This window comes from Suncus etruscus, chromosome 8 (genome assembly GCF_024139225.1).
Source record: "Suncus etruscus isolate mSunEtr1 chromosome 8, mSunEtr1.pri.cur, whole genome shotgun sequence".
Taxonomy (NCBI): Eukaryota; Metazoa; Chordata; class Mammalia; order Eulipotyphla; family Soricidae; genus Suncus; species Suncus etruscus.
Window position 1 is genome coordinate 34,057,475 of NC_064855.1, and position 27,047 is coordinate 34,084,521.

Genomic DNA, 27,047 nt, shown 5'->3' on the forward strand with positions numbered 1-27,047 from the left:
CATGCAAGGAACTTGTGGGTGCAGGCATATCATTCAGTGGTGAGAAATATGTTGATGCTATTTTTAAGTTAGAGAAGGAATTTGATCACAGATTTGCAGACTTCAAAAAGCACAGAGCCACTTTCCAAATTTTTGTGGATCCCTTTTCCTTTGATGTGCACGATGCCCCTCCTGTGCTTCAAATGGAGCTCATTGACCTGCAATGCAACTCTGATCTCAAAGCCAAGTTCAGGGAGATTAGTGGAAAAGTAGACATGCATGGGCAGTTTTTGAGAGAATTGCCCCCCAACTTCCCTGAGCTTTCCTGAATGTTCAAGCACACCATGTGCCTTTTGGGGAGCACATATTTGTGTGAAAATTTATTCTCCACATTGAACTTCGATAAGTCAAAGTACAGGTCTAGACTTAATGATCATCTTCAAGCCATACTGAGGGTCTCAACTGCTTCCTCTCTAAAGCCAAATGTGGTTCAGATTTGTGAGAAGAAGCGCTGTCAAGTCTCTGGCAGCAAGGAATAGGCAAAACTTGCCATGTTCAGAAGAACTGTTCATGATCTTCACTCAATGTTCTATCCATGTTCAGAAGAAATAATTAAAACGGTTAATAATGATGTTTGAGGACTTTGTGTGTGTGTGTGTGTGTGTGTGTGTGTGTGTGTGTGTGTGTGAAATCCCGTATGCGGCCCTGCCTCGCTCTGACTTTGCCTCCTGCGGCCCCCAGGTAAATTGAGTTTGAGACCCCTGATATACACAGAAGAGTAAAAGGTGGTATTTTTGTATAAGAGCCCTAAGCTTACTGGCCATCCCAGGTAGCCTATCAGGGAAGGACAAGGGAGCAGTAGGAAGGTACCCCTAGACAATAGCCAATCATTTTAAAGATTATCAGAAAGCTAGAACTTCTCTATATCCTTCCCTATATAATCCTCTTCATGACCTAGAGTGGGGTTCATCTCCTTCTGGAGATAGCCCTGACCAGTCAGTTTGGGGTTTATTGACAGACGGATTAAGGATTAAAGTATTTAGCTTTACTGCAGTTGTGTGGTCTCATCTTTCGACTCTGGACTCTAACAGAAGGGAAGAGACTCAGAAACGGGGCCATGTGCTGAACGATAGGACAGAGGGCAAGGTGCATTCCTTGAATGCGGTCGACCAGGGTGTGACTCTGGACATCTCCTCTGTTCCCTGGAGCACCCCTAGTAGTAATTCCCGAGAGCCAAAGCAGGAATAACCCCAGAGCATCGCCAGGGGTGACCCAAACCCAAAAAAGAAAGGGGGCCCTGAACCCAGGAAGGACTCCCAGCAGTAGGCATCAGGAGCAGGCATTGTCCCCATTGTCTGGGGGTTCAGTGACAATCCTGCTAGGCCAGACGGGTTTGGGCGCTCAAGAGAGTGATCGGAGAGGCGGGCCAGGGCTGAAGCATTACAGGGATGAGCGCAAGGACGTTCGCTGGCAGGCTCAGAGACGCCGCAGTGAGGCAAGCCCGGAGGCCCAGGGAGGGGCGGCGAGTTGGGGGCTCAGCGGGCAGGCTCAGTGGGGCTGGAGGGCCGGCCGGGGCGGGACTGGAGGCTGCTGCCGGTGGAGGCGGGCCGGGGCGGCCCCATGGCCCAGTCCTGGAGCGACGGCCGGACACCATGGCTGCTGAGCTGCGCGGGAAAGACGAGACGCTGGCCCTGAGACGACAGCTGCTCAGGTAGACCGAGCCGGCCGGCCCCTGGGTTTGGGGGTGTGGGGGCCGCTCACTACCGCGCACGCGCGACCCGCTGACGTCAAACATGCCCTGCACCCCCTTGCTCCTCGGCACCGCCTGGGCCTCGGGATCCCGGGCCGCAGCCTTTGCCCCTCGCCGGACAGGACCGCGCCCAGATCGGGTTGCCCGCTGGATCTAGTCTTACTTGGACCTGCCGGGGGACCCCGCGAACTTGGGGGAGCCCGAAGTTCCGCCTGAGGAGGAGCCTGCTTGTCACAGCCCCTTGGATTGAGCCACGTTCGTCCCCCTAGACTGTGGGGGACTCTCGGTGTATCTCCCTGCATGGGACACGTATGGACACGTGTCCCTTCCAGCCTTTTCTCCCCACTTGGAAGCCGCCTAAGCGGGGATCTGCAGCCGTCCGCCCCCCACCTCGCGGCCTCCCAACGTTCCCCCTCCTTTGCAGTCCCCCCCGGGAGTCGGAGTTTGGGGTGGGGGCTGTCCCTCAGGTCTTGCCACACTGATGTTACTCCCCCTCCCACCTGTCCTCCTAGCGCCTCTTGCAGGCTCTTTTTCCCCGAAGACCCCATTAAGATGGTCCGTGGCCAAGGGCAATACATGTATGATGACCAAGGCACCGAGTACCTGGACTGTATCAACAATGTCGCACATGGTCAGTAAACCCACCCACCCCCACTTGTCACAGGAATCCCTGAATTAAGATCGACTTAGACATGGGGCCGGAGCAATAGCACACCGGTAGGGCGTTTGTCTTGCACTAACTAGGCCAATCCAGTATGAAACTGGGTTTGAATCCCGGCATCCCATATGGTCCCCCAAGCCTGCCAGGAGCGATTTCAGAGCTCAGAGCCAGGAGTAAATCCTGAGTGCTGACGGGTGTGCCCCCCCAAAACAAACAAACAAACAAACAAAACAAAACAAAAAAAATCGACCTAGACGTGTGCTGCTAAACGTGGTCACCCTCCCTTAAAAAATGGGAGAGGGTGCTAGAGAGAGAGCACAGGGATAAGGCACTTGCTTTGTATGTAGCTAACCCTGTTCTATAATCAATGAATGTTCTAGCACTGCCCAAGGTCCCTGAGCACAGAGTCAGGAGTAACCCCTGAAGATTGCTGTGTGCTCTGGCTTATCTGCAAAGGAATTCATGTGTTGGGTGTGGGTATTAAGGCATGGAACCTGCTTTTCTGCTAGCAGAGGTTTTTTTGCAGACACCTGTTTGCAGTTGTCATTCTTCTTCACCCAGACCCTTTCCACAACAGATGTTCCACACCCCACCTGGACCTTTCTCCCTTGCCTCTGTCCTCTCCTTGCTTCCCTACCCACATGCATGCAGGCGTGTTTGGAGCAGGAAGCTGGGGGTGCCTAGGGGACCATATGAAATGTCAGGGATACTGGTGGCCGGCCTCTGTGTGACTGGGAACCCCCACCCTCTTCCAGTGGGGCACTGCCACCCTCTGGTGGTTCAAGCAGCACACGAGCAGAACCAGGCTCTGAACACCAACAGCCGCTTTTTGCACGACAGCATCGTGGATTATGCGCAGCGCCTGGATAACACGCTGCCTGAACAGCTGTGTGTCTTCTACTTTCTCAACTCTGGGTGAGCACCTCTGCTAAGTGCTCAGGGGACCCTTGCAGTGTGCTCCGGAAATCTGGCTGGGGATGCTGGGTTGCCTGCATATACGTATGCCCCGGCTCTTTAAAAATCCCAATTCATGGGGCCGGAGAGATAGCATGGAGGCAGGGCATTTGCCTTTTATGCAGAAGGACAGTGGTTCGAATCCCGGCATCCCATATGGTCCCCCATGCCTGCCAGGGGTGATTTCTGAGCGTAAAGCCAGAAGTAACCCTTGGGCGCTGCCGGGTGTGACCCAAAAACAAAACAAAACAAAATCCCAATTCAGTGGCTGTAGAGAGAGAGCATAGCTGTAAAGCATTTGCCTCGCATGCAGCCGATCCAGGATGGTGGTTCAAATCCCGGCATCCCATATGGTCCCCCGAGTCTGTCAGGAGCGATTTCTGAGCACAGAGCCAGGAGTAACCCCTGAGCACTGCCAGGTATGGCCTCTACAAAAAGAGATCTCAGTTCAGGATGGAGAGGGCACTTTCCTTGCACATGCCTGACCTCTGATATCCCATATGGTTCTCCCAAGCATTGCTTGAAATGGTACCTGGGCTTTGCTGGAAGTGGCCAAAAAAAGCAAAGAGAAAAAAAAAAAGTTTAAAAAAATTGGGGGGGGGGAGGGGCCGGAGAGATAGCATGGAGGTAAGGCGTTTGCCTCTCATGCAGGAGGTCATCGGTTCGAATCCCGGCGTCCCATATATGGTCCTCCCGTGCCTGCCAGGAGCAATTTCTGAGCCTGGAGCCAGGAATAACCCCTGAGCACTGCCGGGTGTGACCCAAAAACCACAAAAAAAAAAAAAAAAAAAAAAAAAATTGGGGGTGGGGCCAGGCGGTGGCGCTCGAGGTAAGGTGCCTGCCTTACCTGCGCTAGCCTAGGAGACGGACCGCGGTTCGATCCCCCGGCGTCCCATATGGTCCCCCAAGCCAGGAGCGACTTCTGAGCGCATAGCCAGGAGTAACCCCTGAGCGTCACCGGGTGTGGCCCAAAAACCAAAAAAAAAAAAAAATTGGGGGTGCTTATATTGCATGCAACTGACCCAGGGGGTTCTATCCCTGACATTTCATATGGTCCCCTAGGCACCCCCAGGAGTGGTCCAAAAACAAACAAACCAAAAAAATAATAAAATAAAAATTTCAGTTTGTGGGACTGGAGAGATAATATAGTGGGTAGAGCATTTGCCTTTCATGTGACTGACGTAATAATCCCGACACCCCATATAGTTCCCAGAGTCTATCAAGAATGAATCCTGGGTCCGGAGAGATAGCATGGAGACAGGGTATTAGCCTTGCATGCAGAAGGATGGTGGTTCGAATTCTGGCAACCCATATGGTCCTCCCAAGCCTTCCAGGAGCGATTTCTGAGCGTAGAGCCAGAAGTAACCCCTGAGCGCTGCTGGGTGTGACCCAAAAACCAAAAACCAAAAAAAAAAGAATGATCCCTGATTTGAGAACCAGGATAAACCTGCTGGGTGTGGCCCCAAAACAAACAAAAATATTAATGCTCAAGTGACAAGGGAAGGTGGCAGGGACATAGCCATCACACCCATTCTTTCAGTTGCTGGGTTTGGGCACCCATCAGCAGGTCCCTGGGGTGGGGGTAGGAGGCCTGTCTGTAGACCTACCAGTCTGGGCCTTAAGTAAATAGAAGGACTGACACCACTGGGGGAGGGAAGGAAGCTCATGTGTCCACTCACCCTCCCTCCTGCAGAAAACCAGGGCCCTGGAGAGAGGGGACACTCTGAGCATTGTTCTAACTGGCCACCCCATCTCACAGGTCTGAAGCCAATGACCTGGCCCTGCGTCTGGCCCGCTGCTACACTGGACATTGGGATGTGGTGGTGCTGGACCAGTAAGTACAGTACAGGGGGCGGAGCCTGAGATGATGGAGTGGATTGTGGCATATATATATGTATATGTATATATGTACATATATATATGTATATATATATGAAAGTTCTCATAAAGAGCCTTGAGCTAAGTGGGATAGATTATATTCCAAAAACTTGGGCTTGTTTCCAGCAACACACACACACACACACACACACACACACACAACAGTGCAAACTTGGTATTAGGGGAAATTGTGTGGTGACATGAAAGTTCGTACACACAATAATGGAGTGGACATCGGCATGGCTGTGATCTGTGTAAGGTTATAAAACCAGTGTTCCATTCAAGAAAGTGCAGAGCAGAAATACAGCTCAGCAGGGAATCTGACCCAGATTCTATGATAAGCACCAGCTGGAATTACTTTGAGTCCTTCAGGAGGGATCCCTGAGCACAGTCAGGATTTAGCCCTGTTTACCACCGGGTGTGGTCCAAAACCCAAAATAACAGTAACATAGTTACTGTTACAATTACAGTAAAATAGTCACTGTTACGATTACAGTAACATGGGCCCGGAGAGATAGCACAGCTGCGTTTGCTTTGCAAGCAGCCGATCCAGGCCCAAAGGTGGTTGGTTCGAATCCCGGTGTCCCATATGGTCCCCCGTGCCTGCCAGGAGCTATTTCTGAGCAGACAGCCAGGAGTAACCCTGAGCACCGCCAGGTGTGACCCAAAAACTAAAAAAAAAAAAAAAAAAATTACAGTAACATAGTCCTCCTCCTCCTCATCATCATCATTTTAGAGAAATATTCTGGGGAACTGGAGCAACATCACAGCAAGGTGGGCATTTGCCTTGCACACTGCTGACCCAGGTTTGATTCCTGGCATTCCATATAGTCCTCTGAGCCTGCCAGGAGTAATTTCTGAGGAATAGCCCCTGATAACCACCAGGTTTGGCCCAAAAACAAGGAAAAAGATTCTGGGCCAGAAATGTAGCCCAGTAGTGGAGTATGTTATTTCTATGTGTGAGGCCAACTGATTGATTCCTGGCACTGCAAAAAATTATATGACAGCAATAATAATAATTATCATTATAATTAATTAATTAATTAATTATGAGTCCAGATGCTCAATCCCCAAAATGGATCAGTTAGTTAACTAGGTGGGTGGCCACATTCCCTATGCCTGCCTATGTTCCCCGCAGCGCCTATCACGGGCACCTGAGCTCCCTGATTGACATCAGCCCCTATAAATTCCGGGATCTGGATGGCCAGAAGGACTGGGTCCACGTGGTATGTAGGACGCAAGGGCAGGACCGGTGGGTACCACCTCCTCAACCCACCTAATGGCCAGTGTTCCTCCCCGCAGGCACCTCTCCCCGATACCTACCGGGGCCTTTTCCGGGAGGACCATCCCAACCCGGCTGTGGCCTATGCCAGTGAAGTGCAGCGAGTGATTCATAGCGCACAGGAGCGGGGTAGGAAGGTAAGGGTGCCATGCCTATGGGGCTTGGGTAGTGCAGGGGTGGGTGAGGAAGAGCCGTATTTCCAGCAAAGCTAGGTGCAGAACATCCCCTGACCTCTAGAGGGGTCTCAGCCTCTCCAAATAAAGGCACCACAGGCGCCTTTGTGTCTTGTCCTTCCTGATGCATCCTGAGTCACCCCCAGCCAGACTCAATCACCTGGAGAGTTTTGCAGAAGGAGGTAAGGGGGGTGGTGGTAACTACAGTGATCTGGGAGCTGTAGGTGTGTGGGACCCACTGCTAGAGTGTCAGAACCTCGCCTCATTCCAGGTACCCGCACTCATCCTCTCACCGTGCAACCCCGATGGTCACTGTGCCAGCTTTAGGGGACTGCCTGTTCTCATTGCCTTGCAGCAGTTCAGAGGCTTAACTGTGGATCTAATGAACCAATGCAGGCAGGCCCCGGCAGGGCAGCTAGTCCCTAGACTGAGTCCTATGGGCCGGGCTGTACTGGGGGATGGAAGGGACAGGGAAGGGTCAGGGCCTGTGATGGAGGGGTTGAAGCAAGCGTTGGGGCCTGTTCTGTGGGCGGTGCAGAAAAGAGCCAGGATCTGGGTAGGGTCTCCAGTGATGGATTCCCCCCCCCCATGGAGGGGCTTAGCAGTACATGGGGCCAAGCACATGGTTTCTGGGCAGAGACAAGATAGATACAGTAGGATAGATAGATAGCTACTGTGTGGCCCGACTGTGACTCAGACAAGTTGACCAAGGTGGTCTGAGGTGATGGAGAAGGAAGGGTGTGGGATAGGGGGTGACAAATTTCCGGGTTCCACCCAGGGCATGAAGGGAGAGGCCTTCGGAGCGCAGAGTGCCCAGCCCCCAATGTCGGTGTCTCTTCTCCCTGCAGATCGCTGCCTTCTTCGTGGAGTCACTGCCCAGTGTGGCCGGCCAGATCGTGCCCCCTGCCGGCTACTTCCAGGAAGTGGCAAAGTGAGCGGGTGGGTGGGATCCCCAGGGCCAGCACCCCCAGGGCCGTGCGTCCCCAACCGTGTGTCCATGGCCACAGGCATGTCCGCGCAGCCGGAGGCCTTTTCATTGCTGACGAGATCCAGGTGGGCTTCGGGCGCGTGGGACGGAGCTTCTGGGCCTTCCAGCTGCAGGGAGCCGATTTCACGCCAGACATCGTCACCATGGGCAAGTCCATCGGCAACGGCCACCCAGTGGCCTGTGTGGCCACCACCCAGGCTGTGGCCAGGGCATTCGAGGCCACCGGTGTCGAGTACTTTAACACGGTAAGTGATCTTGCCCTCCCATCCCCTGCACCCTGTTAAAGGGGTGTGTCCCCTGGCGTCTGCGAACAGGTCTTGTAAAGAGAAGAAAGGGAGGCCAGAGAGAGCAATAGCATAGCTGAGAGGGTGTTTGCCTTACAACCCTGGTTCAATCCCTGGCACCCCAGGTTGTTCCTACATGCGTTGCCGGGAGTGATTCCTGAGTGCAGAGCCAGGAGTAAGCTCTGAGTGTTGCCAGGTGTGACCCTTCCCAAAAAAGTATTTAAAAATAAAATGAGAAAAAAAAAATAAAGTGAGGCCAGAGCAATAGCACAGCGGTAAGGCATTTGCCTTGTACACAGTCAAGGCATCCCATATGATCCCAAGCTTGCCAGAGGCGATTTCTGAACGCAAAGCCAGAAGTAACCCCTGAGCACCACCAGGTGTGAACCAGAAATCTAAAACCAAAAATACTAATACTAATACCACTACTAATAAAGTGAATTTTAGTAGGTAGAGTACTTAATCCCCAGCATCTCATATGTTCCCCTGAGTCAGCCAGGAGTGAAACCTAAACACTTTCGGTGTGACCTGCTCATAAAAAAGAGGGGGGTCTGCTGAGTGTGACCCCTAAAAATATCAAAGTGGAAAAAGTGATCTCCCCTTCCTGCCAACAGTCCCCCCTGTGCTGGGGCTGGAACTGGAGGGGCCGAGGAGGGATTCCCCACCCCAGGAGCTGAGCTTTGAATACAGCCTCAAGTTTGGAGGTCAGGGGTCCCCCTACAGCATGATACTGAGCTCTATAAGGCAGGAATGGGCTTCTATGGGAAGAGTGAGAAGTTCAATTCTAGAAGGTTCTCCAGCATTTAGAGAGGGCACCATTAAGAGGGGGGCAAGAGGAGGGAGACTTGGGACATTGGTGATGGGAATGTTGCACTGGTGATGGGTGGTGTTAAGAAAAAAAAATATTGTTATTCAATAATGGAATACAATGTATATACAATATATTATTATATACAATACATTGCATTATTTAATACATTGTAGTTCAAGCTAAAGCAAAAAAAAAAAAAAAAGAGGGGGGCAAGAGTACTTGAGAGGTGGACATGAGCTCATGAGGGGCTTTGGCCCTGTGTATGGGGGGCTACATCTGGTGGTGCTGTGGGGGACAGTGTGTTGCCTGGGACATAGCCTGCATTGCCTCTTCTGTCCTGGTGTTTTTGTGCCATTCTGAGGAGAATCAGCCTCAGCACCTCTGAGGCTCTGATTACACCCTCAGAGATGTAAGCACATGCTGGGGTCCTACACATCTGTGGTACTTGGAAACAGTGTGCTGGGCAAATGATCATTCCTGAAATGTATTTGCCCCATAACTCTCTGGGCTTCGATATCTATGACGTCATATTTTGGCAACTTGTGGTCATTGTGGCCTGTACCAGCTCACTCAGGCTCTGTGCCCTGTCCATGCTCTCTAGCCATGTCCTGTCCATGCTCTGCTTTTTCTTGTCTATGGCCTGATCATTCTCTGCCCATGCCCTGTTCATCCTCTCTGTCCAGCATCTGTTCATTCCTTGTTCCATGTCATGTCCATGTTCTCTCCATGCCCAACCCATCCATGCTCTGTCCATGAGCTGTCCATGTTCTGTCTTTGCTCTCTGTTCTTTGTGCTCTTTTTGAAGAATCGGGTGATAATTTGGTGTTCTCTGATCTTTGTGCCACCAGAGCTTGTTTGTCGGCAAGTCGTGCAGTGTGGCAGCCTGGTTCCCTCAAGATGTGACTGTATCTGTGCCACGGCCTCTCCTTTCTCTCCCTCATTTTCTGAAAAGACCCATCAACCACTGTGAATGTCACAGTGCTGTGCAGGTGGTGTCATGGTTCTATTTCTGGACTCTATGCTCTCCCTTGTACCTATATGATCTCTAAACCTCAGCCAGGGTTTTACCGTACAGCATGTTGTTTGATCTTTTTGTATTGATTTTGTTTTAGTGTTTGGAGTTAGACCTGTTAGTGCTCTGCTCAGGACTTATTCCTGGTTTTCTGCTCAGGGCTCACACTTAATTCTCTGTTCCAGAGTCACTCCTGGCTCTGCACTCAGGACTTAATCCTGATTCCTTGCTCAGGAATCACTCTGGTTCTGCTCTGGTTTCATTCTTGGCTTTGTGCTCAGGGATCACTCTGGAAGGGCTCAATAGACATTCTATGGTTGGCCAGGGGCAAGGCCACTGTGCCTCCCTGTGCTGTTTCTGGCCCCTTCTGCTGCTTCCTTTACTGTTGGTGCCATGGCGTCTGGCATGTCTCCTCCTAATGGGCTGACCACAGGCTACTCCTTGGTTCCTTCATTTTTGCAGCACTGTTCATTGGGACCCATCCTCCTTTGCTATGGTGTAGATCAGGATGTGGCATGTTCCTGGGCATGTTGAACTGCACCTCTGCCCACAGAGCCTTGTCCCTTGCCTTGTGATATTTCTTCATGTGATGGAAACAGGACCCTCACCTGACCCGTTAGTTCTATACAATCTCTGGGTGGTTTTGTGTGCCTGGGTTTTTTGGTTTGTTCTGGGATGATGGGGATCAAATCCTCGTTAGCCAAATGTAAGCACCCTATTTACTGTACCATTGTGCCAGCTCTTCTCTGCTTTTTCATCTATGTTCTGTAGTGCTCAGTAGCTGCCCAAGCTCTGTGCTTTGTCATTGCTCCTGGGCATTGCTCAGAGGACCTTGTGGGATGGAACATGGAGCCTCCTGCATCAACGGTGCAGACCTCAGCCTCTCCTTTCAGCCCCCTGCAGCCCATTATTGTGCTTCAGATCTGTCCCTGGTGCCCTTTTGTCAGGTTGAAGACTTGCCATTTTTCTAATGTGCTGTCTTTATCTCGAAAAGCTAATGAGTTAGGGCCGGAGTGATAGCACAGCGGTAAGGCATTGGCCTTGCATGCAGACGACCTGAGATGAACCCGGGTTTGATCCCCAGCATCCCATATGATCCCCTGAGCCTGCCAGGAGTGATTTCTGAATGCAAAGCTAGGAGTAACCCCTGAGCACCATTGGGTGTAGCCCCCCCCCCCAAAAAAAAAAAAAAAGCTAATTTTTTTCCCATGAGGGCGGGTATTTTTTAAAATAATATCTTTATTTAAGCACCATGATTACAAACATGTGTGTAGTTGGATTTCAGTCAAAAAAAGAACACCCCCCTTCACCAGTGCAACATTCCCACCCTTATCTAGCAGTTAGGACCTCTGAGTTGTATACTGAGGGATCTTTTCTGGTAAGGAACACGGACTTGATTAGTCCAGTGGATTGAATCCATGGATTGAGCCAGTGTTGGCTGCATGCAAGCAGGTGCCTTCCACACTGTACTAGCTCTCTGGTTCCTTCTCTCTCTTTTTTTTTTTTTTTTGGTTTTTTCGTGGTCTCGATCTTTCCTTGGCTAGCGCTTGCAAGGCAGACACCTTATCTCTAGCACCACCTCGCCGGCCCCTGGTCCCTTCTCTTAAAAATTTTGGGGGGTGGGCCCGGAGAGATAGCACAGCGGTGTTTGCCTTGCAAGCAGCCGATCCAGGACCAAAGGTGGTTGGTTTGAATCCTGGTGTCCCATATGGTCCCCCGTGCCTGCCAGGAGCTATTTCTGAGCAGACAGCCAGGAGTAACCCCTGAGCACCGCCGGGTGTGGCCCAAAAACCAAAAAAAAAAAAAAAAAAAAATTGGGGGGGGTGATGTTTGGGCTACACCAAGCAGTGTCGCAGGGTGAGTTAATGGCTCTTGCTCAGGAGTGCCCCCCAGTAATCTCTGGGGGAACCCTAGGGTTTCTTAAAGCGAATGGTCCCATCAGATGGCTTTTTTTCGTTGTTGGCTTTTGATTTTTGGGTCATACCCAGTGGTGCTCATGGGTTATTCTTGGCTCTGCACTCATAAATTGCTCCTGGCAGGCAAGGGGACCATATGAGATGCTGGGATTCGCACTACCATCCGTCCTGGATTAGCTGTGTGCAAAGCAAACACCCTACTGCTGTGGAATCTCTCCAGCCCCACCAGATGGCTTTTCTCATTTATTGAAATGATTGTTTGACTTTACTTTGTACTTAATGGCTGTAATATAGCTTAAAATGTTGATTCATATTTTTACCAACTTTATATTCCTAAAATAAGGCCACATTATGTGTAATTTATTTTTGGGTTTGGGGGCTACACCTGGTGGTGCTCATGGCTTACTCCCAGCTTTGCACTCAGAGATCACTTCTGGTGGGCTTGGGGGACCCTGTATGGTATCAGGGATTGAGCCTAGATCAGCTACTTGCAAGGCAAGCACCCTCCCCATTATACTATCGCTCTGTCCCAGTATTTTCTTACTTCTTGGAAAGTACTCATTTGGTGGTAGCCATGGGGGAGCTGGGTTTACTCCTGGCAGTACTTAGGAGTTTGGTGCCAGGGATGGAACTAAGGTCAGCCACATACAAGACAAGTGTCTCACCTCCTGTTCTATTTTTTTCAGCCTCTTGTATACATCCTGTGTAGCTAGTTTATCAACTCGGTTCATCTTTCCAAGAAATAACTTGGTTTGGTTCAGTTTCTTGCTCTCTCCTGAACAAAGAAGCCCCACACCAGGAATAATCTCTGAGTGCAGAGCTTGGAGTAAGCCTGTGTAAGATGAGTCCCATTTTGGATTCCCAGCATCACTGGGCTCCCCAGCCCTTCCCCTCCCACCCTCCATTGGTTTATGTGGCCCCAAAACAGCAGCAGGAATTGGCAAATGTCCTCCTAAGACTACCAGACCTTCAGCACTGCCATCCAAGTCCCCAGATTTCTGCACCAATACACCCTGCCCATGGCACTGTTGGGGCACTGCCTTGTTCCGTAGATGGTTAATGGGCTCCATCTGGAGTAGTTTTGGGCCCCCTTTGAACATCTTGTCTTGCTTCCTTGCTTCTGGTACAGCTTGTCTCCAGGCTTTCTGGCCTAAGTCATTTCTTGAATCTTTCTCTTCATGAAGTGCATTTTCTTTTCTGGGGAGGGCCACACCCACCGACGCTCAGGGTTACTCCTGGCTATGCGCTCAGAAATCGCCCCTGGCTTGGGGGACCATATGGGACGCCTGGGGATCGAATCACAGTCCATCCTAGGCTAGCGCTTGTAAAGCAGACACCTTACCTCTAGCGCAGGGGTCTCAAACTCACAGCCCTCGGGCCGTTTGTGGCCCTCCGCACAACATTTTGTGGCCCTGCCCTAGAGGAATCTTTGTTTTATTTTGTTTTAGTTGTTTGGGTCACACCCCCCAATGTTCAAGGCTTACTACTGACTTTGCACTCAAGGATCACCCCGACTTTGCCTCCTGCGGCCCGCAGGTAAATTGAGTTTGAGACCCCTGCTCTAGCGCCACTGCTCCAGCCCTTGAATGTGTATTTTCTTTTTGTGGGGTCACACCCAGTGTCGCTCAGTAGTTATTCCTGGCTCTGCATTCAGAAATCACTCCTAGCAGACACGGGAGACCAAGAGATGTCTGTCCTGGATCGGCTATGTGCAAGGCAAATACCCTATAGCTGTGCTATCTCTCCAGGCCCTGCACTTTTTTTGGATCCTACACAGTGCAATTCCAGGGATGGTACCTGAGTCTTCTGTGGTGAACCCAACAAACTCCCTGCTCTCCTTCCCCTTGTGATTCTCATTCTATTCATGTGATTCTGTGATCAGTTTGTAGCAGCCTTTTAACCATTCACTCTGGTGTGCAGAGCCTGGGCAGTGTGCATTTTTTCTGTTTTGGGGCCACACCTGCTGGTTCTTAGGAATCATTTCTGGGGGTGCTTCAGGACCAGATGGGATGCCAGGGATGGGTCCAATCATTGTCACACCATCCACATCAACATTCTTTTCCCTTGCTGTGTTCTCCAGCAATTCCCTTTGGAATTACCTTTGCTGTTCTGTGCTTACTTAAAAGCTGGTTTCCTTCCTCCAGCACTCCCCTGAGCACCACTAGGAGTAATTACTGAGTTCAGAGCCAGGAGCAAGCTCTGAACAGCTCATATGTAAGCAACTCCCCCCATCCCCAACAAAATCAGAATGGTGATATGGATTGACCACCTGGATTCCTGGAATCTGCTCTTCCTTTGTATGTCATGCAAACTGTGCACACCACACCCACTGATGCTGTGGGACCGATCCACACCATGAGAAGCTGGGTCTCTTGTATTCAAAGCCTGAGCACCAGCCACATTTCCAGCCCCCAAAATAGATGTTTAGCAGTGGGGTAAGAGGTATTTGCAATTATGGCTGACCTGCAGCTCTTAGAGACTGCTCCTAGTATTGTGCTGGGGTTCCTCTAGGAGTTGGTCACATACATAGCAAAGAACTTTCCTCTGGACTGTCTCTAGAAGTTTGACATCTAAAGGCAACTTTAGGGTCTGTTTTGGGGTCAAACCCAGCAACTGCTCAGGCTTCAGTAGGGAACTTAGGAAAATGCTTTTGTGCTTTGACCGAGGTCTTCACGTGACTCAAGGCGAGGCTGGGCAGGTGCCCTGGGACAGCCCAGAGAGCACCTGCAGGGTCCTTCTCAGAAGCTTCTTTGGGCCCATTTCCTACAAGTAACTAGGGAAAACTCCTGAGCTCAAGTGCCCACTGAACTGAGCACCAGGCCTGGGTAGGAAGAGAAAGCTAAGGAGCCAAGCAGTGCCAGGGATCAAGCCCAGGCAGGGCCTCCCTGCTCCAGCTGTTTGCCACACCCAGCCCAATGGTTCAGAGGGTGTGGCTGGAATTGAGGAGTAGGGGCATTTCCTGTACAGTCAAAGCAACCCTGATCAGAGGGAGAATAAATGCAGAATGAGTAGACAAAAAGCATTAGAAAGGACACTATAAATTTGGGTCTTTTTTTTGGGAGGTCACACACAGGGATGCTTACTCCTAGTTCTGTACTTAAGACATTCCTGGGGCCCGGAGAGATAGCACGGCGGCATTTGCCTTGCAAGCAGCCGATCCAGGACCAAAGGTGGTTGGTTCGATTCCCAGTGTCCCATATGGTCCCCCCTCCCTGCCCCCCGTTCCTGCCAGGAGCTATTTCTGAGCAGCCAGCCAGGAGTAACCCCTGAGCACTGCCGTGTGTGACTCAAAAACCAAAACCAAAAAAAAACAAAGACATTCCTGGTGGTGCTCAGGGAACCATATGGGATACTGGAGATCAAACCCAGGCAGCACACCAGGTGCAAGTACCTTCCCCACTCTAGCCCAACAATGTGTGTGGTGATTCTTGAAAGATAAGGCACTTGAGGATTAAGTGCAAGTGCCGCAAGTGCCATCCTGTTAACAGTTCTCTAGCCTTTAGGAGGAATCCAAGGGGCCAGGGGAGCAGAGGGCTGGCCTTGGAGCTGTGTTCACGATGCCCTAAAGGGACAGTCTGGCTCCACCTCTTCTGGGAACTATGGCCTATTTTCCTCAGTGGAGCCTTTTCAAAGTTCTCAGTAAGGTACACACACAGGCACTAGAGTGCCATCCACACAGCTGAGCCCCAGGGGGAGCAAGTAGGCCCAAATCCCTCCAGGAACAAGCAGGTCCAGAGGTTCTAGACGGTGGTTCAGAGGGTCTCTTCCAAACCACCAGTAAGAGTGCTCAGGCCCATCAGCTCAGTGCCCCCTCCCTTCCCAGCCAACCCTGGCTTGCAGGTGAGGACTAGTTAGTCCCTAAGAACACCTATCCCATCCTACCTGTAGGTATAGCTCCAGCACCCAGGGGGCTCAGGAAGGGGCCCCACTAATAGCCCAATCCACAGTTTGGTGGCAACCCCGTGTCCTGTGCTGTGGGACTGGCTGTGCTGACTGTGCTGGAGAAGGAGCAGCTGCAGGCTCACGCAACCTGTGTGGGCAGCTTCCTCATGGAGCTTCTGGCCCAGCAGAAAGCCAAGCACCCCATCATTGGAAATGTCAGGTACTTCTGAGTGCTTTCTGGGTCTTCTCTCCGGGTCACTCCCTCTAGCCTTTCCTAATTCCTTTCTCCTTCCTCTTTGCAGAGGAGTGGGTCTCTTCATCGGGGTCGATCTGATAAAAGATGAGGCTACCCGGGCCCCTGCCACTGAGGAGACTGCCTATCTACTGTCCAGGTAGATTGTCCTGAGCAGAGACATCCACGTGCTAACACTCACCAGCATGCTAGGCCCTGGATGCTGAGGCCTAGATGGGCATCAGATGCTAGCCCAAGAGCTGTGGACTAGTACACAAGTGTGGCAGGATCTCCCACTCTGGGGTGCCAGTGGGCTGAATCCCCCATTTCCCAGGATGAGAGGCCACCACATCCTGCTGAGCAGTGATGGACCAGGAAGGAATGTGCTAAAGTTCAAGCCACCCATGTGCTTCAGTATGGACAATGCCCGACATGTGGTAACCACGCTGGATGCCATCCTGACAGGTATGGAGGAGGGCCCATAGATGGGACTGATCAGGAACATTCAAGTTTTCCAAATACCATTTGCATCCCTTCACACAGACATGTCGCTATAAAGGGCTTAAAATGGGCTAGACCATGGGGCTGGAGAGAAAAGCAGTGGCAGGTTGTCTGTCTTGCACACTGCTGACCCGGGACAGACCCGTGTTCGATCCCCAGCATCCCATATGGTCCTGCCAGGAGTGATTTCTGAGTGCAGAACCAGGAGTGGCCCAAATATCAAAGAAAAATGGACCAGCCATTTTCACAGGGTACCCCGCCCCTGTCAGATCCTGCATTGACAACTTGGTGGGGCTCCTTCCCAGATATGGAGGCCAAAGTGAGAAGCTGCAAGACCCTGTGCTGTCTGCCATTTTCCAGCCCCACCAGATAAGGTGAGTGTCCATAAGGGTGGGGTCCTGCTGGCCAGGCTCAGTCTATAAAGGTGCCCATGGCAGAGCCCTGTCCCACAGGGAATCCTGGTTCTAGTTCTCCAACGGGTGTTTCCCTTTGGGGAACTCAGAAGTGGATCTGTCCACACCACAGCCTAGGCCTGGGTTCTTTTTTTCCATTTTTATTTCAAAAGCTTGGATAGCTTCAATATCCAGGTCGTGGCAAAATCAGGACACGTGTAAAATACCTTACAATACATTAGATTCCCAAAAGGTACCAAAAAGTACAGTAAAATTAACACTTCCATTACAGGAAATGTATGACACAAATAATACAAAATTAAATGGTGAAAAGGTGCCACTGGTCTCTAAGGTACAGCTTTCGCTTCACAACCAGGGGCGGGCCCGGAAGGGCACTGCCTACACTAGAGCTCTGCACACAGTCGGGCGACAGGAGAGTGATTTCCAGGAAAGTTGAAGTAAGATGCACATGGGACAGGCCACAGTTGCCATTACATCTGGTACATAATTGCGATCCCGCAGCCTCAGTATGGCTTGTAGTTATTCTGGTGGCCACCACGGCGCTGGCTCTTCCCGTAATTGGCACTACCCTGACCTGGAGATGAATGAAAAGGACGTGAGTGCCCCTGCCTGGCCCTACCCCGTGCAAAGGCGCTTGGTTGCACCCCTGGGCCCATGACTCCAAAGCCCTGGCTCCGTGGCCCTGCCTGCCTGCCTGGGGGTCCTTGTCTTGGGTCCCTGTCTCCTACTTACTGTAGTCGTAGCCGGGGCCGTAGCCGTAATAGCCATAGGGCGAGTAGTCGTAGCCGCCATAGCTGGGCCCGTAGCCCTGGTTCCAGTAGCTGCCGTAGCCCTGATTCCAACTCTGACTCTGACCTGTGGGGGGGAGCAGGGCACGGGCCCATTTAGCGAACTCAGGAGCGATGGAAGTGATCCTGCCCTTGGGGGCGAGGACTGCGGCCGCTCAGGTGGCACTGGGTGGTGGGAGGCTGGTGCAGACAGGAAACCCCTTGCTAACTGGGCAGGAGCCCATGGGCTCACTAGCTGCAGCACTTACCCTGGCTCACCCTCCCTGGCAGCTTGGCCTGGCCCCGGCTAGAGCATGGGCTTTGGAGTCAGAGGAGCCTGGCGGAGAAGTGCCTGGCAGTCCTTGAGTCCCACCACCGCCCCAGTCTCCGCACTCAGCACCAAACACCCTGCATGGGCCCCATGGGCTTTTCCACTCCAACTGGGCTTGTTGCAGACAGAAGCTCCATGCAGGCAGGGAGCAGCCAGCCTCGGCCCTACTCACCTCCGCCACCTCCACCACTGCCACGGTTGCCCCTATTGCGGTTCCCACGGCCCCCAGAGCCGTATTGCTGTTGCTGGTACACCTCCTTGGGCTGCGCCACCTTGATCTCACACTGCAGGGATGACAGAAATGTCACCCTGGTCTCTGGCCTCCCCTCTGGTCCCCTGGCTCAGAATGGCCTGAGTTGTGCAGTCCCCTCACCCATCCCCAGAACATGCAACATGTGGTGGAAACCATAAGCAGAGCTGTCTCGAGAGCCCAGACGCTTCCCCAATCAACACTTATCTGTCCCTCAGATGGCTGGTCAGCAATCATCAATCCTGCATCATATCCACCCAGATTCCAACCCCAGCTGCTGGTGGCCTCCAGGACCTCATCCCTCTGGCTGCCACACTCTACCAATGGCACACCTTCAATGCCACCCCAGATCCAGACACCAGAAATCTTGCTTCACGACTTGAGCAGAGGTGACCCCACCACTAACAGGACCAGGACCCTGGCAGCAGCTCAGCCCACCCCTTAGCCCTGCCAAAGTCTCAGTCATGCTCTGCAGCTTTTCGGAAAAGCAGTCAGCATTTCTGTAACTTTCTCTACCTGGGATCCCCATGCTGGCTCGGGGCTTTGAAATAAAGCAAGAGGTAGCTTTCAATGGCTCTTAAGTTCAACTGCCACCACCCCAATATTGCATGCCTGTTGTTCCTGGGATTCTCATTCTCAGGGGACAACAAGCCTGTGAGATGACTTCACCCAAGGGGGGACTCTTACTTTGCTCCCACTGATGGTGTGAAACTTCTTTTCCAGAACCTTCTTCACAGGGTCCTCTTCTTTAAAAGTGATGAAGACAAAGCCGCGTCTCTTGTTAGACTTTGGGTCCATGGGGAGCTCAATGGCCTCGATCTGTAAAGTGACAACTCAGGAGTTGGACCTAGCCCTAAGGGGGGGGCGGTAGACTCAAGGGGTCAGGGGGGCGCAAAGCACCACTCACCTCCCCAAAGTCGCGGAAGTACTCGCGGATCTTGTCCTCCGTGGCCTCAGGATTCAGGCCCCCCACAAAGATTTTCTTCACTGGATCCTTTTTCATAGCCATAGCCTTCTTGGGGTCGATGACCCGGCCATCCAGCCTGTGCTCCTTCTGGTCCAAGACCTGGGATAAAAACAGGGAAAGACTCTGGGTGAGCACTGAACGGAACAAGCCTATTTCCCGTGCCTGCTTCCCACACATGGCAAGTTATCACAGGCCCAGACAGGCTCGGAGGGACTCGCACTCCACCACCAGCCATCAAAGACGCCCCCCCTCTGGGCAACTTAAGCCTACCTTTGGGCCCGTGGCTTGGAACTGTGACACCAGCAGCCCAAACTGCTTGTCGTCCTCCCACACTTACTTATCCCCCCCAGTATTAGGACTGAGCCTGCCCGTTGCGTTGCTCACCTTCTCCACACTGGCGGCATCTTTGAACAGGATAAACCCGAACCCGCGCGACCTCCCCGTGTTGGGGTCCATCTTGATGGTGCAGTCCACGACCTCCCCGAACTTGGTGAAATAGTCCTTCAGGTCCTTCTTGCTGGTGTCCCAGCTCAGGCCGCCAACGAACATCTTCCTGCAGCGAGGCGAGAGGCAGCGGCGAGAGCAGGGCGGGGATGAGGAGGGGGGAAGGAAGAGAGAGAGAGGGCCGCGGGGCGCCCACGACCCGCACACACCCCCCCGCCCCGCACAAGAGGCGCCCGCCCCGGGCCGCGCGCCCCAACCGCGCCCGCCGCCCCTCCCCCCGCCGCGTGGCCGGAACAAAGGCCCCGCGCGCCGCGCCGCACCGACCCCGCGTCCTCCTCGTTCTTGCTGGCGTTGATCTGGTCGCCTTCCGCGCCGTTCTGGCTGCCGGCCGGGGGCGCCGCCGTCCCGCCGCCCGCCGCCGCCGCCGCCGCCGGCCCGGGCCCGGCCGGACACTCGCCCTCGGCGGCGGCCTCGTGGCCGTTCTCGGTGGCGCCCGCCGTGTCCATGGGCTGCTCCTCGCCCGCTTCCGACATCCTGGGCCGGGGCGCGGCGGCTCCTGCAACGCAACGCGGCGCCACGCCACCGGTGAGCCCGCGGCCGCCGCGGGGCCCGAGCGCCAGGCCAGGCCAGGCCAGGCCCCGGCTCGACCCCGCAGGCCAGGCCCGAGCGCGCCCGCCAACCCGCCGCCCGCTTCACCTCCGCCGCCGGTGACGCCGCTAGTTCCCACCCGCCGGAAAGGCGCACGCGCCGCCGGGCCTCGCCGCCGCCGCCGCCGCTCGGGACCGCCGACCTGAAGCCCCCACTCGGCCCGCGCGGTGCCGCCGCCGCCTGACAATGCCGACTCGTGGCGGGCTTTATAGCGCGGGGGGGGCGCGCTCGCGGCACCTCGCAACAAGACGCCCGCTGGTTGGTCGGCCGCGCCCGTCACTCAAGCCCGCCGCGACGTCCTATTGGTCGGCGCGCCGCGCGCACTCCGGAGCCGGGCGGGCTTTTGTCCGCCTCTTCCCGAACCCGCGCATCCGGGGCCTGGGCCGAGACTTCCGGGTGGCGCTCGACCTGCTTTCTCCGCACTCACGACGTTGATGGTGATGGCGGTGCGGAGGGTCAGGCCCGCCTGCCTCGTCCTCCGCGGCTGCCCAGCCCCGCAGTGTGACCCTGTCCTGCCCAGCTGGGCCGAGTTGGTTCTCGAAAAGAAGAAACGGTTCGCGGAAGTCTGGAAACCCGGCCCCCCCGCGAGGGCCTGCGCTGGGCTTGCAAGCATCATTCCTAGCCTACCTACCCAATCTTCCCCATTCAAGCCCCCACCCCAGTCCAGGAAAAACAAGGTCCTGGGAGGCAGAGTGACAGTACAGCCTTTGTATCCCATATGGTCTCCTGAGCCCTGCCAGGTGTGATCTGAGCACAGAGCCAGGAGTATACATCGAGGGCTAAAGGATATGGCCCCAAAACGAAAACGAGCCTCGGCAGAGGTTGGCTGGGACTGAAGTCCAGACTGTCCAAGTCCTGAAGACATGAGGGATGTCAGTTCTAAGTCATGTCATCTAAGAGCCAAAGTTAGTAAGGGGATTGCTTGCACATTGTGTTCAGTATTCAGCACCTGATAATGCTGCCCCTAAACCTGCCATGAGTAACACCTAAATGCAGAAGCAGGAATAAATCCTGACTATTACCAGGTATGACACCCAAAGGAAAAAAAAATAAAACAAAATACTAGATTGTGGACTGGAGAGCATGCTGCATGAACTAACTAAGCATATACCAAGTAGGTATATGAGGTCAGCCCCAACTTGAATTCCTAGCTTCACATTGTCCCCAAGCACCATCAAGAGCAGCCACCAAACAACCCGAACATGACCAAAACTGATCCCTGAGTGCAGAACCAAAAGTAACCCGAGTATAGCCCATAAACTTGTTTTGCATATGAGTTCAATCCCAGGTACCCACTCCCCATCCATCCCAGAGCCCAGAGAGCTCTTGAGTATCACCAGATATGCCTCCCCCACCAGGCAAAGAGAGAGAGAGAGGAGATGAAGAGGAAGAGTGAGAAAGAGGAAGAAGAAAAGGAAGGAGTAAAAAGAGGAAGAAGGAACAAGAAGAGGAAGGATGAAGAGGAGGAAAAGGAAGAAGAGGAAGGCAGAAGGAAGGAAGAGGAGGAAGGACAAAGAAGAGAGGAGGAAGAGGAAGGAAGAAGACGACAGCGGGCTTCCGCCATGCCAAAGGCCTTTTTAACCAGGCCTGGGAAGGGTGTGGGGTTTGGGTCACCCCAGCACCCTTCCACCTCCTTCCTGTGGCAGCGAGGTGGGTCCCCGCCGAGGAGTTTAAAGGGTACCCCAGGTTCTTCCCATTCCATACCCAGCTCCAGAGGAAAGGTTTGGGTGGGGGTGGTGTCCTTCCTGGCTTCCAGCTCTTGAAGGATCTTTTTCCTTCCTGGGAGCCAGGAGTGTTTGCCACTATGGGGTTTGGCGGGCCTCCACCATGCCAAAGGCCTTTTTAACCAGGCCTGGGAAGGGTGCGGGGCTTGGGGCACCCTGGCAACCTTCCACCTTCTTCTTCGGAACTCCAGGTCTACACCGAGGCCACACTCCCAGGGAGGCAGGGACATGGGTCCCGCCAAGGATTTTAAGGGTAGGTACCTCAGGCTCTCCCCATTCCCCACCCAGCTCCGGAGGGAGGGTTTGGGTGGCGGTGGTGACCTTCCGGGCTTCCAGCTCCTGAAGGATCTCTTTCCTTCCTGGGAGCAGGGGGTGTTTGCCACCATGGGAAAGGCAGCACAAGAGGTGCTGGCTTCAGGAAGTCGCAGGCAACTTTTCTTCCTACCCCTGTTATTCTGAAACTGCTCGGGGGCTAGCACCCCATGTGGAATGTATAGAAAAATTTTTGGATATCATTGGGTTTACTCTGTCATATACAGAATGTCTGTGTTGAATAATTTCCTTTCCGCCTTGGCTCACCACCCAAAGCTCATTTTTTAGTCCTTTACTCCCTCACTCCCATGGCCTATACCCCACATTTAAAATATTTTTACCCTTACTCCTTGACTACCCATAAAAACCATTATTATCCTCATCCAAGCCAGTTGATTAGTTCCCACTCAAAGGCATTTTCTGATATGGAAATGCTAGGAATCATTTTGCAGACTCCAGCAGGCGAAATCACAGACCAAAGTGGCATCCAGGATTCAGCACTCTCCTCCCGACTATTTTTTTGTTTGTTTTGTTTTGGGGCCACACCGGTGGTGCTCAGGGGTTACTCCTGGCTGTCTGCTCAGAAATAGCTCCTGGCAGGCACGGGGGACCATATGGGACACCGGGATTCGAACCAACCACCTTTGGTCCTGGATCGGCTGCTACAAGGCAAACACCGCTGTGCTATCTTTCTGGTCCCACCTCCCGACTATTTTTAATGGCATAAAAGAGATACATATACTATAATATCCTAGATGTATTAACCGCTATAACTCTTATTGAATATCCCCTTATACAGTGACAATTGTGCCCACTGTTTTCTGTTTGTTAGTTTGTTTTCCTTTCTTTGTATTTAACACAAAGAAATCTGTTTAACAAGGAATTATGATAGAAGCGTCTTTTGCTTTAGAATTCATGTAAGAACCAAGTTAAGGGGATTGTTGGACTTGTTTTTGTGGCTCCTCAGAGGCATCAATAATACATTGTGGCATTGTTCCTCTTTTGCATAGGAAGAGGGTTTTTTTTTGTTTGTTTTGTTTTTTGTTTTTGGGCCACACCCGGCGGTGCTCAGGGGTTACTCCTGGCTGTCTGCTCAGAAATAGCTCCTGGTAGGCACGGGGGACCATATGGGACACCGGGTTTCAAACCAACCACCTTAGGTCCTGGATCGGCTGATTGCAAGGCAGATACCGCTGTGCTATCTCTCCAGGCCCCTCTTTTGCATAGAAAGAGGAAGAAGAGGGGCCGGGAAGGTGGCGCTAGAGGTAAGTGTGGCCCAAAAACAAAAAAAAAAAAAAAAAAAAAAAAAAAAGTGCTCGCTTCGGCAGCACATATACTAAAATTGGAACGATACAGAGAAGATTAGCATGGCCCCTGCGCAAGGATGACACGCAAATTCGTGAAGCGTTCCATATTTTAAAAAAAAAAAAAAAAAAAAAAAGAAAGAAAGAAAGAAAGAGGAAGAAGAAAGAAGAAGAGGAAAATAGGAGGAAGAGGAATGTAGAAGAAGTAAGGAGGAGGAAGAAGAGGAGGAAGGAAGAAGAGGAGGAAGAAGGAAGGAGAAGAGGAGGAAGAGGATGAAAAAAGGAAGAAGAAAGAAGCATGAGGAAGAGAAAGAAGTGTAAGAAAAGGAGGAAGAGGAAGAAGGAAGAAGAAGAGGAAGGAGAAGAAAGGAAGAAGGGAGGAGGAAGAGGGAAGAAGAAGGTAGAAGGAAAATGATGGAGGAGGAGGAAGAAGATGAAGAGAAGGAAGAGAAAGAAGAAGAGGAGGAATGAAGAAGAAAAAGGAAGAGGAGGAAGAGGATGAGGAAGGAAAGAGGAAGAAGAACAAAGAAGGAAGAAGAGGAGGAAGAGGAAGGAAGAAGAGGAAGGAGGAGAAGAGGGGAAAGGGAAGAAGAAAGAAGAGGAAGTAAAAGAAAAGAAGGAAGAGGAAGAAGAAAGAAGGGGGGCCCAGAGAGATAGCACAGCGGCGTTTGCCTTGCAAGCAGCCGATCCAGGACCAAAGGTGGTTGGTTCGAATCCCGGTGTCCCATATGGTCCCCCGTGCCTGCTAGGAGCTATTTCTGAGCAGACAGCCAGGAGTAACCCCTGAGCACTGCCGGGTGTGACCCAAAAAAACAAACAAAAAAAAAAAGAAGAAGAAGAAGGGGAGGAAAGGAAGAAGAGGAGGAAGAGGAAGGAAGAAGAGGAAAAAGGAGAATAGGAAGAGTAAGAAGGAGGAAGAAGAGGAGGAGAAGGAAGGAGGAGGAAAGGAAGAAGGGAGGAGGAAGAGGATGAAGAAGAGGAAGAAAGAAAGTGAAGGAAGAAGGAGAGGAAGAAGCTGAAGAAAGGAGGAAGGAAGGAGGTAGAGGAGGAAGGAGAAGAGGAAGAGGAAGGAAAGAAAAATACGGAGAGGAATTAGAGGAAGATGAAGAAGAAAAAGAAGAAAGAGGAGGAAGAGGAAGAGAAAGGAGAAAAGGAAGAGTAAGAAGGAGGAAGAAGGAAAAGAGGAGGAAGAGGAAGAGGAGGAAGAAAAAAGAAGAGGAAGGAAGAGGAGGAAAAAGAGGAAGGAGAAGAAGAGGAAAAGGATGGAAGAAGAAAGAAGAAAGAAAAGGGATGAAGATGGAAGGAGGAGGAAGAGGAAGGAAGAAGGAAGAAAAAGGCAGAAGAAGAGGAGGTGGAAAAGAGGAAGAAAAAGAAAGCAGAAAGGAGAAAGAAGAAGGAAGAGGAAGGTAGGAGAAAGAAGGAAGAAGAGGAAGGTAGAACAAAAAGAAGATATGAGGAGGAAGAGGAAGAAAGAAGGAAAAAGAAGAAAGAAAAATGAGAAGGAAGTGGAAGAAGAAGAAAGATGAAGAGGAAGGAGGAGGAAGAAGGAAAAGGAAGAGCAGGAAAAAAGGAAGAGGAAGGAGAAGAGAATGAAGAGGTGGGAAAAGAGGAGGAAGAGGAAAAGAAGAAGAAAGAAGAGGAGGAAGAGGAATGAAGGAAGAAAAGGGAGAAGAGGAAGGAAAAAGAGGAAGAAGGAGCAGAAGAGGAGGAAGAGTAAAAGGAAGAAGGAGAAGAAAGAAGATGGAAGAAGAAGGAAGAAGAAAGAAGGAGGGAGAGGAGGAAGAAGAGAAATAAGAAGGATGGTGGAGGGAGAATGAAGAAGGAAAAAGATGAGGAAGAAGGAAGTAGAAGAGGGTGAAGACGAGGAAGGAAGAAAGAAGAGGAAGAAGGGGAAGAGGGAAGGAGAAGAAGGAAGAAGAGGGGGAAGAGGCGGAAGAAGAGGAAGAAGAAAGAATAAGATGAAGGAAGGAGGAGAAAAAGAGGAAGAAGATGAGGAAAGAAGGAAGAGGTAGAGGAGGAAGAAAAGAGAAAAAGGAAGGAAGAAGGGAGAAGGAGGAAGAGGGAATAAGATAGAGAAAGGAAGAAAAGGAAGAAATGAGAAGGAGGAAGAAGAAAAGGAATGAAGAAAGAAGAAAGAAAGGGGAGAAGAGGAAGTGGGAAAAGAATAAAAAGAAGAGGAAGAGGAGGAAGAGGAAGGAAGAAGGAAGAGGAGGAAGAAGGAGCAGAAGAGGAGGAAGAGGAAAAGGAAGAAGAAAAGGAGAAGGAAGAAGAGGAAGGAAGAAGGAAGAGAAAGAAAAGGGAGAAGAGGAAGAAAGAAGAAAGGATGAAGGGGCAGAAGAGGAGGAAGAGGAAAAAGAAGAAAAGAAAGAAGGGAAAAGGAGAAAGAAGAGGAGAAAGGAAGAGAAAAAGGAGGAGGAAGAGGAAGGAAGAACGAAGAGGGAAGAAGGAGAAGCAAGAAGAAGGAAGAAGAGGGGGAAGAAGAGAGGAAAAAGAAGAAGAAAGAAAAAGGAAGAAGATGGAAGGAGGAAGAAGAAAGAAGAAAAAAGGCAGAAGAGGAAGGAGAAGAGGAGGAAGAAGAGAAAGGTAGAAGAAAGAAGAAGAAAGAAGAAATGAGGAAGAAGAAGAGGAGGGAGTAAGAGAAAAAGAAAAAGAAGAGGAGGAGGAAGAAGGAAGAAGAGGAAGATGAAGGAAGAAGAAGAAAGAAAAAGAAGAGGAAGGAAGAAGAGGAAGCAGAAGAAGAATGAGGAAGAGAAGGAAGATGGAAGAAAAGAAAGAAGAGGAAGGAAAAATGAAGAAAGGAAGGAGGAAGAAGAGGAAGAGTAGTGACAGAGCAAGAGGGAAGAAGAGGAAGAAGAAGTAAGATGGAAGAAGAGAAGGAGGAAGAAAAAGAGGGAAGAAGGAGGCTGAAGAGGAAGAAGGAAAAAGAGGAGGGAGGAAAAGGAAATGGAAAAGGAGGAAGATGAAGAAAGGAGAAGAGGAAGAAGAGGAGGAAGAGAAGGAAGAACAAGGAGGAAGAGGAAGGAAGAATGAGAAGGAAGGAGGAGGGGAAGAAGAGGAAAAGGAAGAAGATGAGGAAAGAAGAAAGGAGGAGGAAGAAGAGGAAGAAGCAGATGAAGGAAGAAGAGGAAGAGGAAGGAAGAATAAGAATGAGGAAGATGAAGGATTAAGGAAGGAGATGAAGAAGAGGAAGAGGAAGAAGAAGAGAGAAGGAAGATGAAAGAAGAGAAGGAAGAAAAAGGCTAGCTTTTGCCAGGCATGGGGTTTGGGTAGGCCCCAGGCCAAAGGCTTTCTCTCTAGCCTGGGGTGTGCTGGGATGATTGGCAGGCCCCAGCCATCCCCTTCTTTCTCCCCTGGACTTCAGGCCTTCCCTGGATGCTGGCCAGGTGGCCAGTAGGTGAGTTCCAGGTGGACTCCAGAGGGTTTGGGTCCTCAGGCTTCCCTCCCTTCTCCCTACACTAGGGGGCAGGGGCAAGGGGAGGAGGGCGGACAGATGTCTAGCTTCTGACTCTCTCTCTCTCTTTTTTTTTTTTTTTTTTTTGGTTTTTGGGCCACACCAGTTTGACGCTCAGGGGTTACTCCTGGCT

At 51.7% G+C, this 27,047-nt stretch overlaps 2 protein-coding genes and 1 non-coding gene across 4 annotated transcripts; 2 read left to right on the plus strand and 1 right to left on the minus strand.

The window, feature by feature from the left end:
• Positions 1-1,626: 1,626 nt before the first annotated feature.
• On the plus strand, positions 1,627-18,509 carry PHYKPL (5-phosphohydroxy-L-lysine phospho-lyase). The gene is made up of 13 exons (XM_049778254.1): positions 1,627-1,690; positions 2,242-2,360; positions 3,146-3,305; positions 5,104-5,178; positions 6,361-6,448; positions 6,525-6,641; positions 7,526-7,608; positions 7,685-7,910; positions 15,636-15,790; positions 15,873-15,962; positions 16,137-16,267; positions 16,609-16,677; positions 18,326-18,509. Exons 1-12 carry the CDS (start codon positions 1,632-1,634, stop codon positions 16,674-16,676), a joined length of 1,371 nt encoding a protein of 456 aa, XP_049634211.1. The 5' UTR covers positions 1,627-1,631; the 3' UTR covers position 16,677; positions 18,326-18,509.
• On the minus strand, positions 16,837-20,308 carry HNRNPAB (heterogeneous nuclear ribonucleoprotein A/B). 2 transcript variants are annotated; one of them, XM_049778303.1, is made up of 8 exons: positions 20,172-20,308; positions 19,800-20,031; positions 19,416-19,584; positions 18,972-19,130; positions 18,752-18,883; positions 17,987-18,098; positions 17,449-17,571; positions 16,837-17,290 (listed from the first exon to the last, which is right to left on the minus strand). In XM_049778303.1, exons 2-8 carry the CDS (start codon positions 20,006-20,008, stop codon positions 17,220-17,222), a joined length of 975 nt encoding a protein of 324 aa, XP_049634260.1. In that variant the 5' UTR covers positions 20,009-20,031; positions 20,172-20,308; the 3' UTR covers positions 16,837-17,219. The 2 variants fall into 2 exon arrangements, with proteins under 2 accessions (XP_049634260.1, XP_049634261.1); XM_049778304.1 differs by lacking the exon at positions 17,449-17,571.
• A 3,163-nt stretch (positions 20,309-23,471) lies between these two features.
• LOC126016877 (U6 spliceosomal RNA) lies at positions 23,472-23,578 on the plus strand. Its single transcript, XR_007498562.1, has one exon. It is a non-coding gene; the product is annotated as a U6 spliceosomal RNA (small nuclear RNA).
• Positions 23,579-27,047: the final 3,469 nt, after the last annotated feature.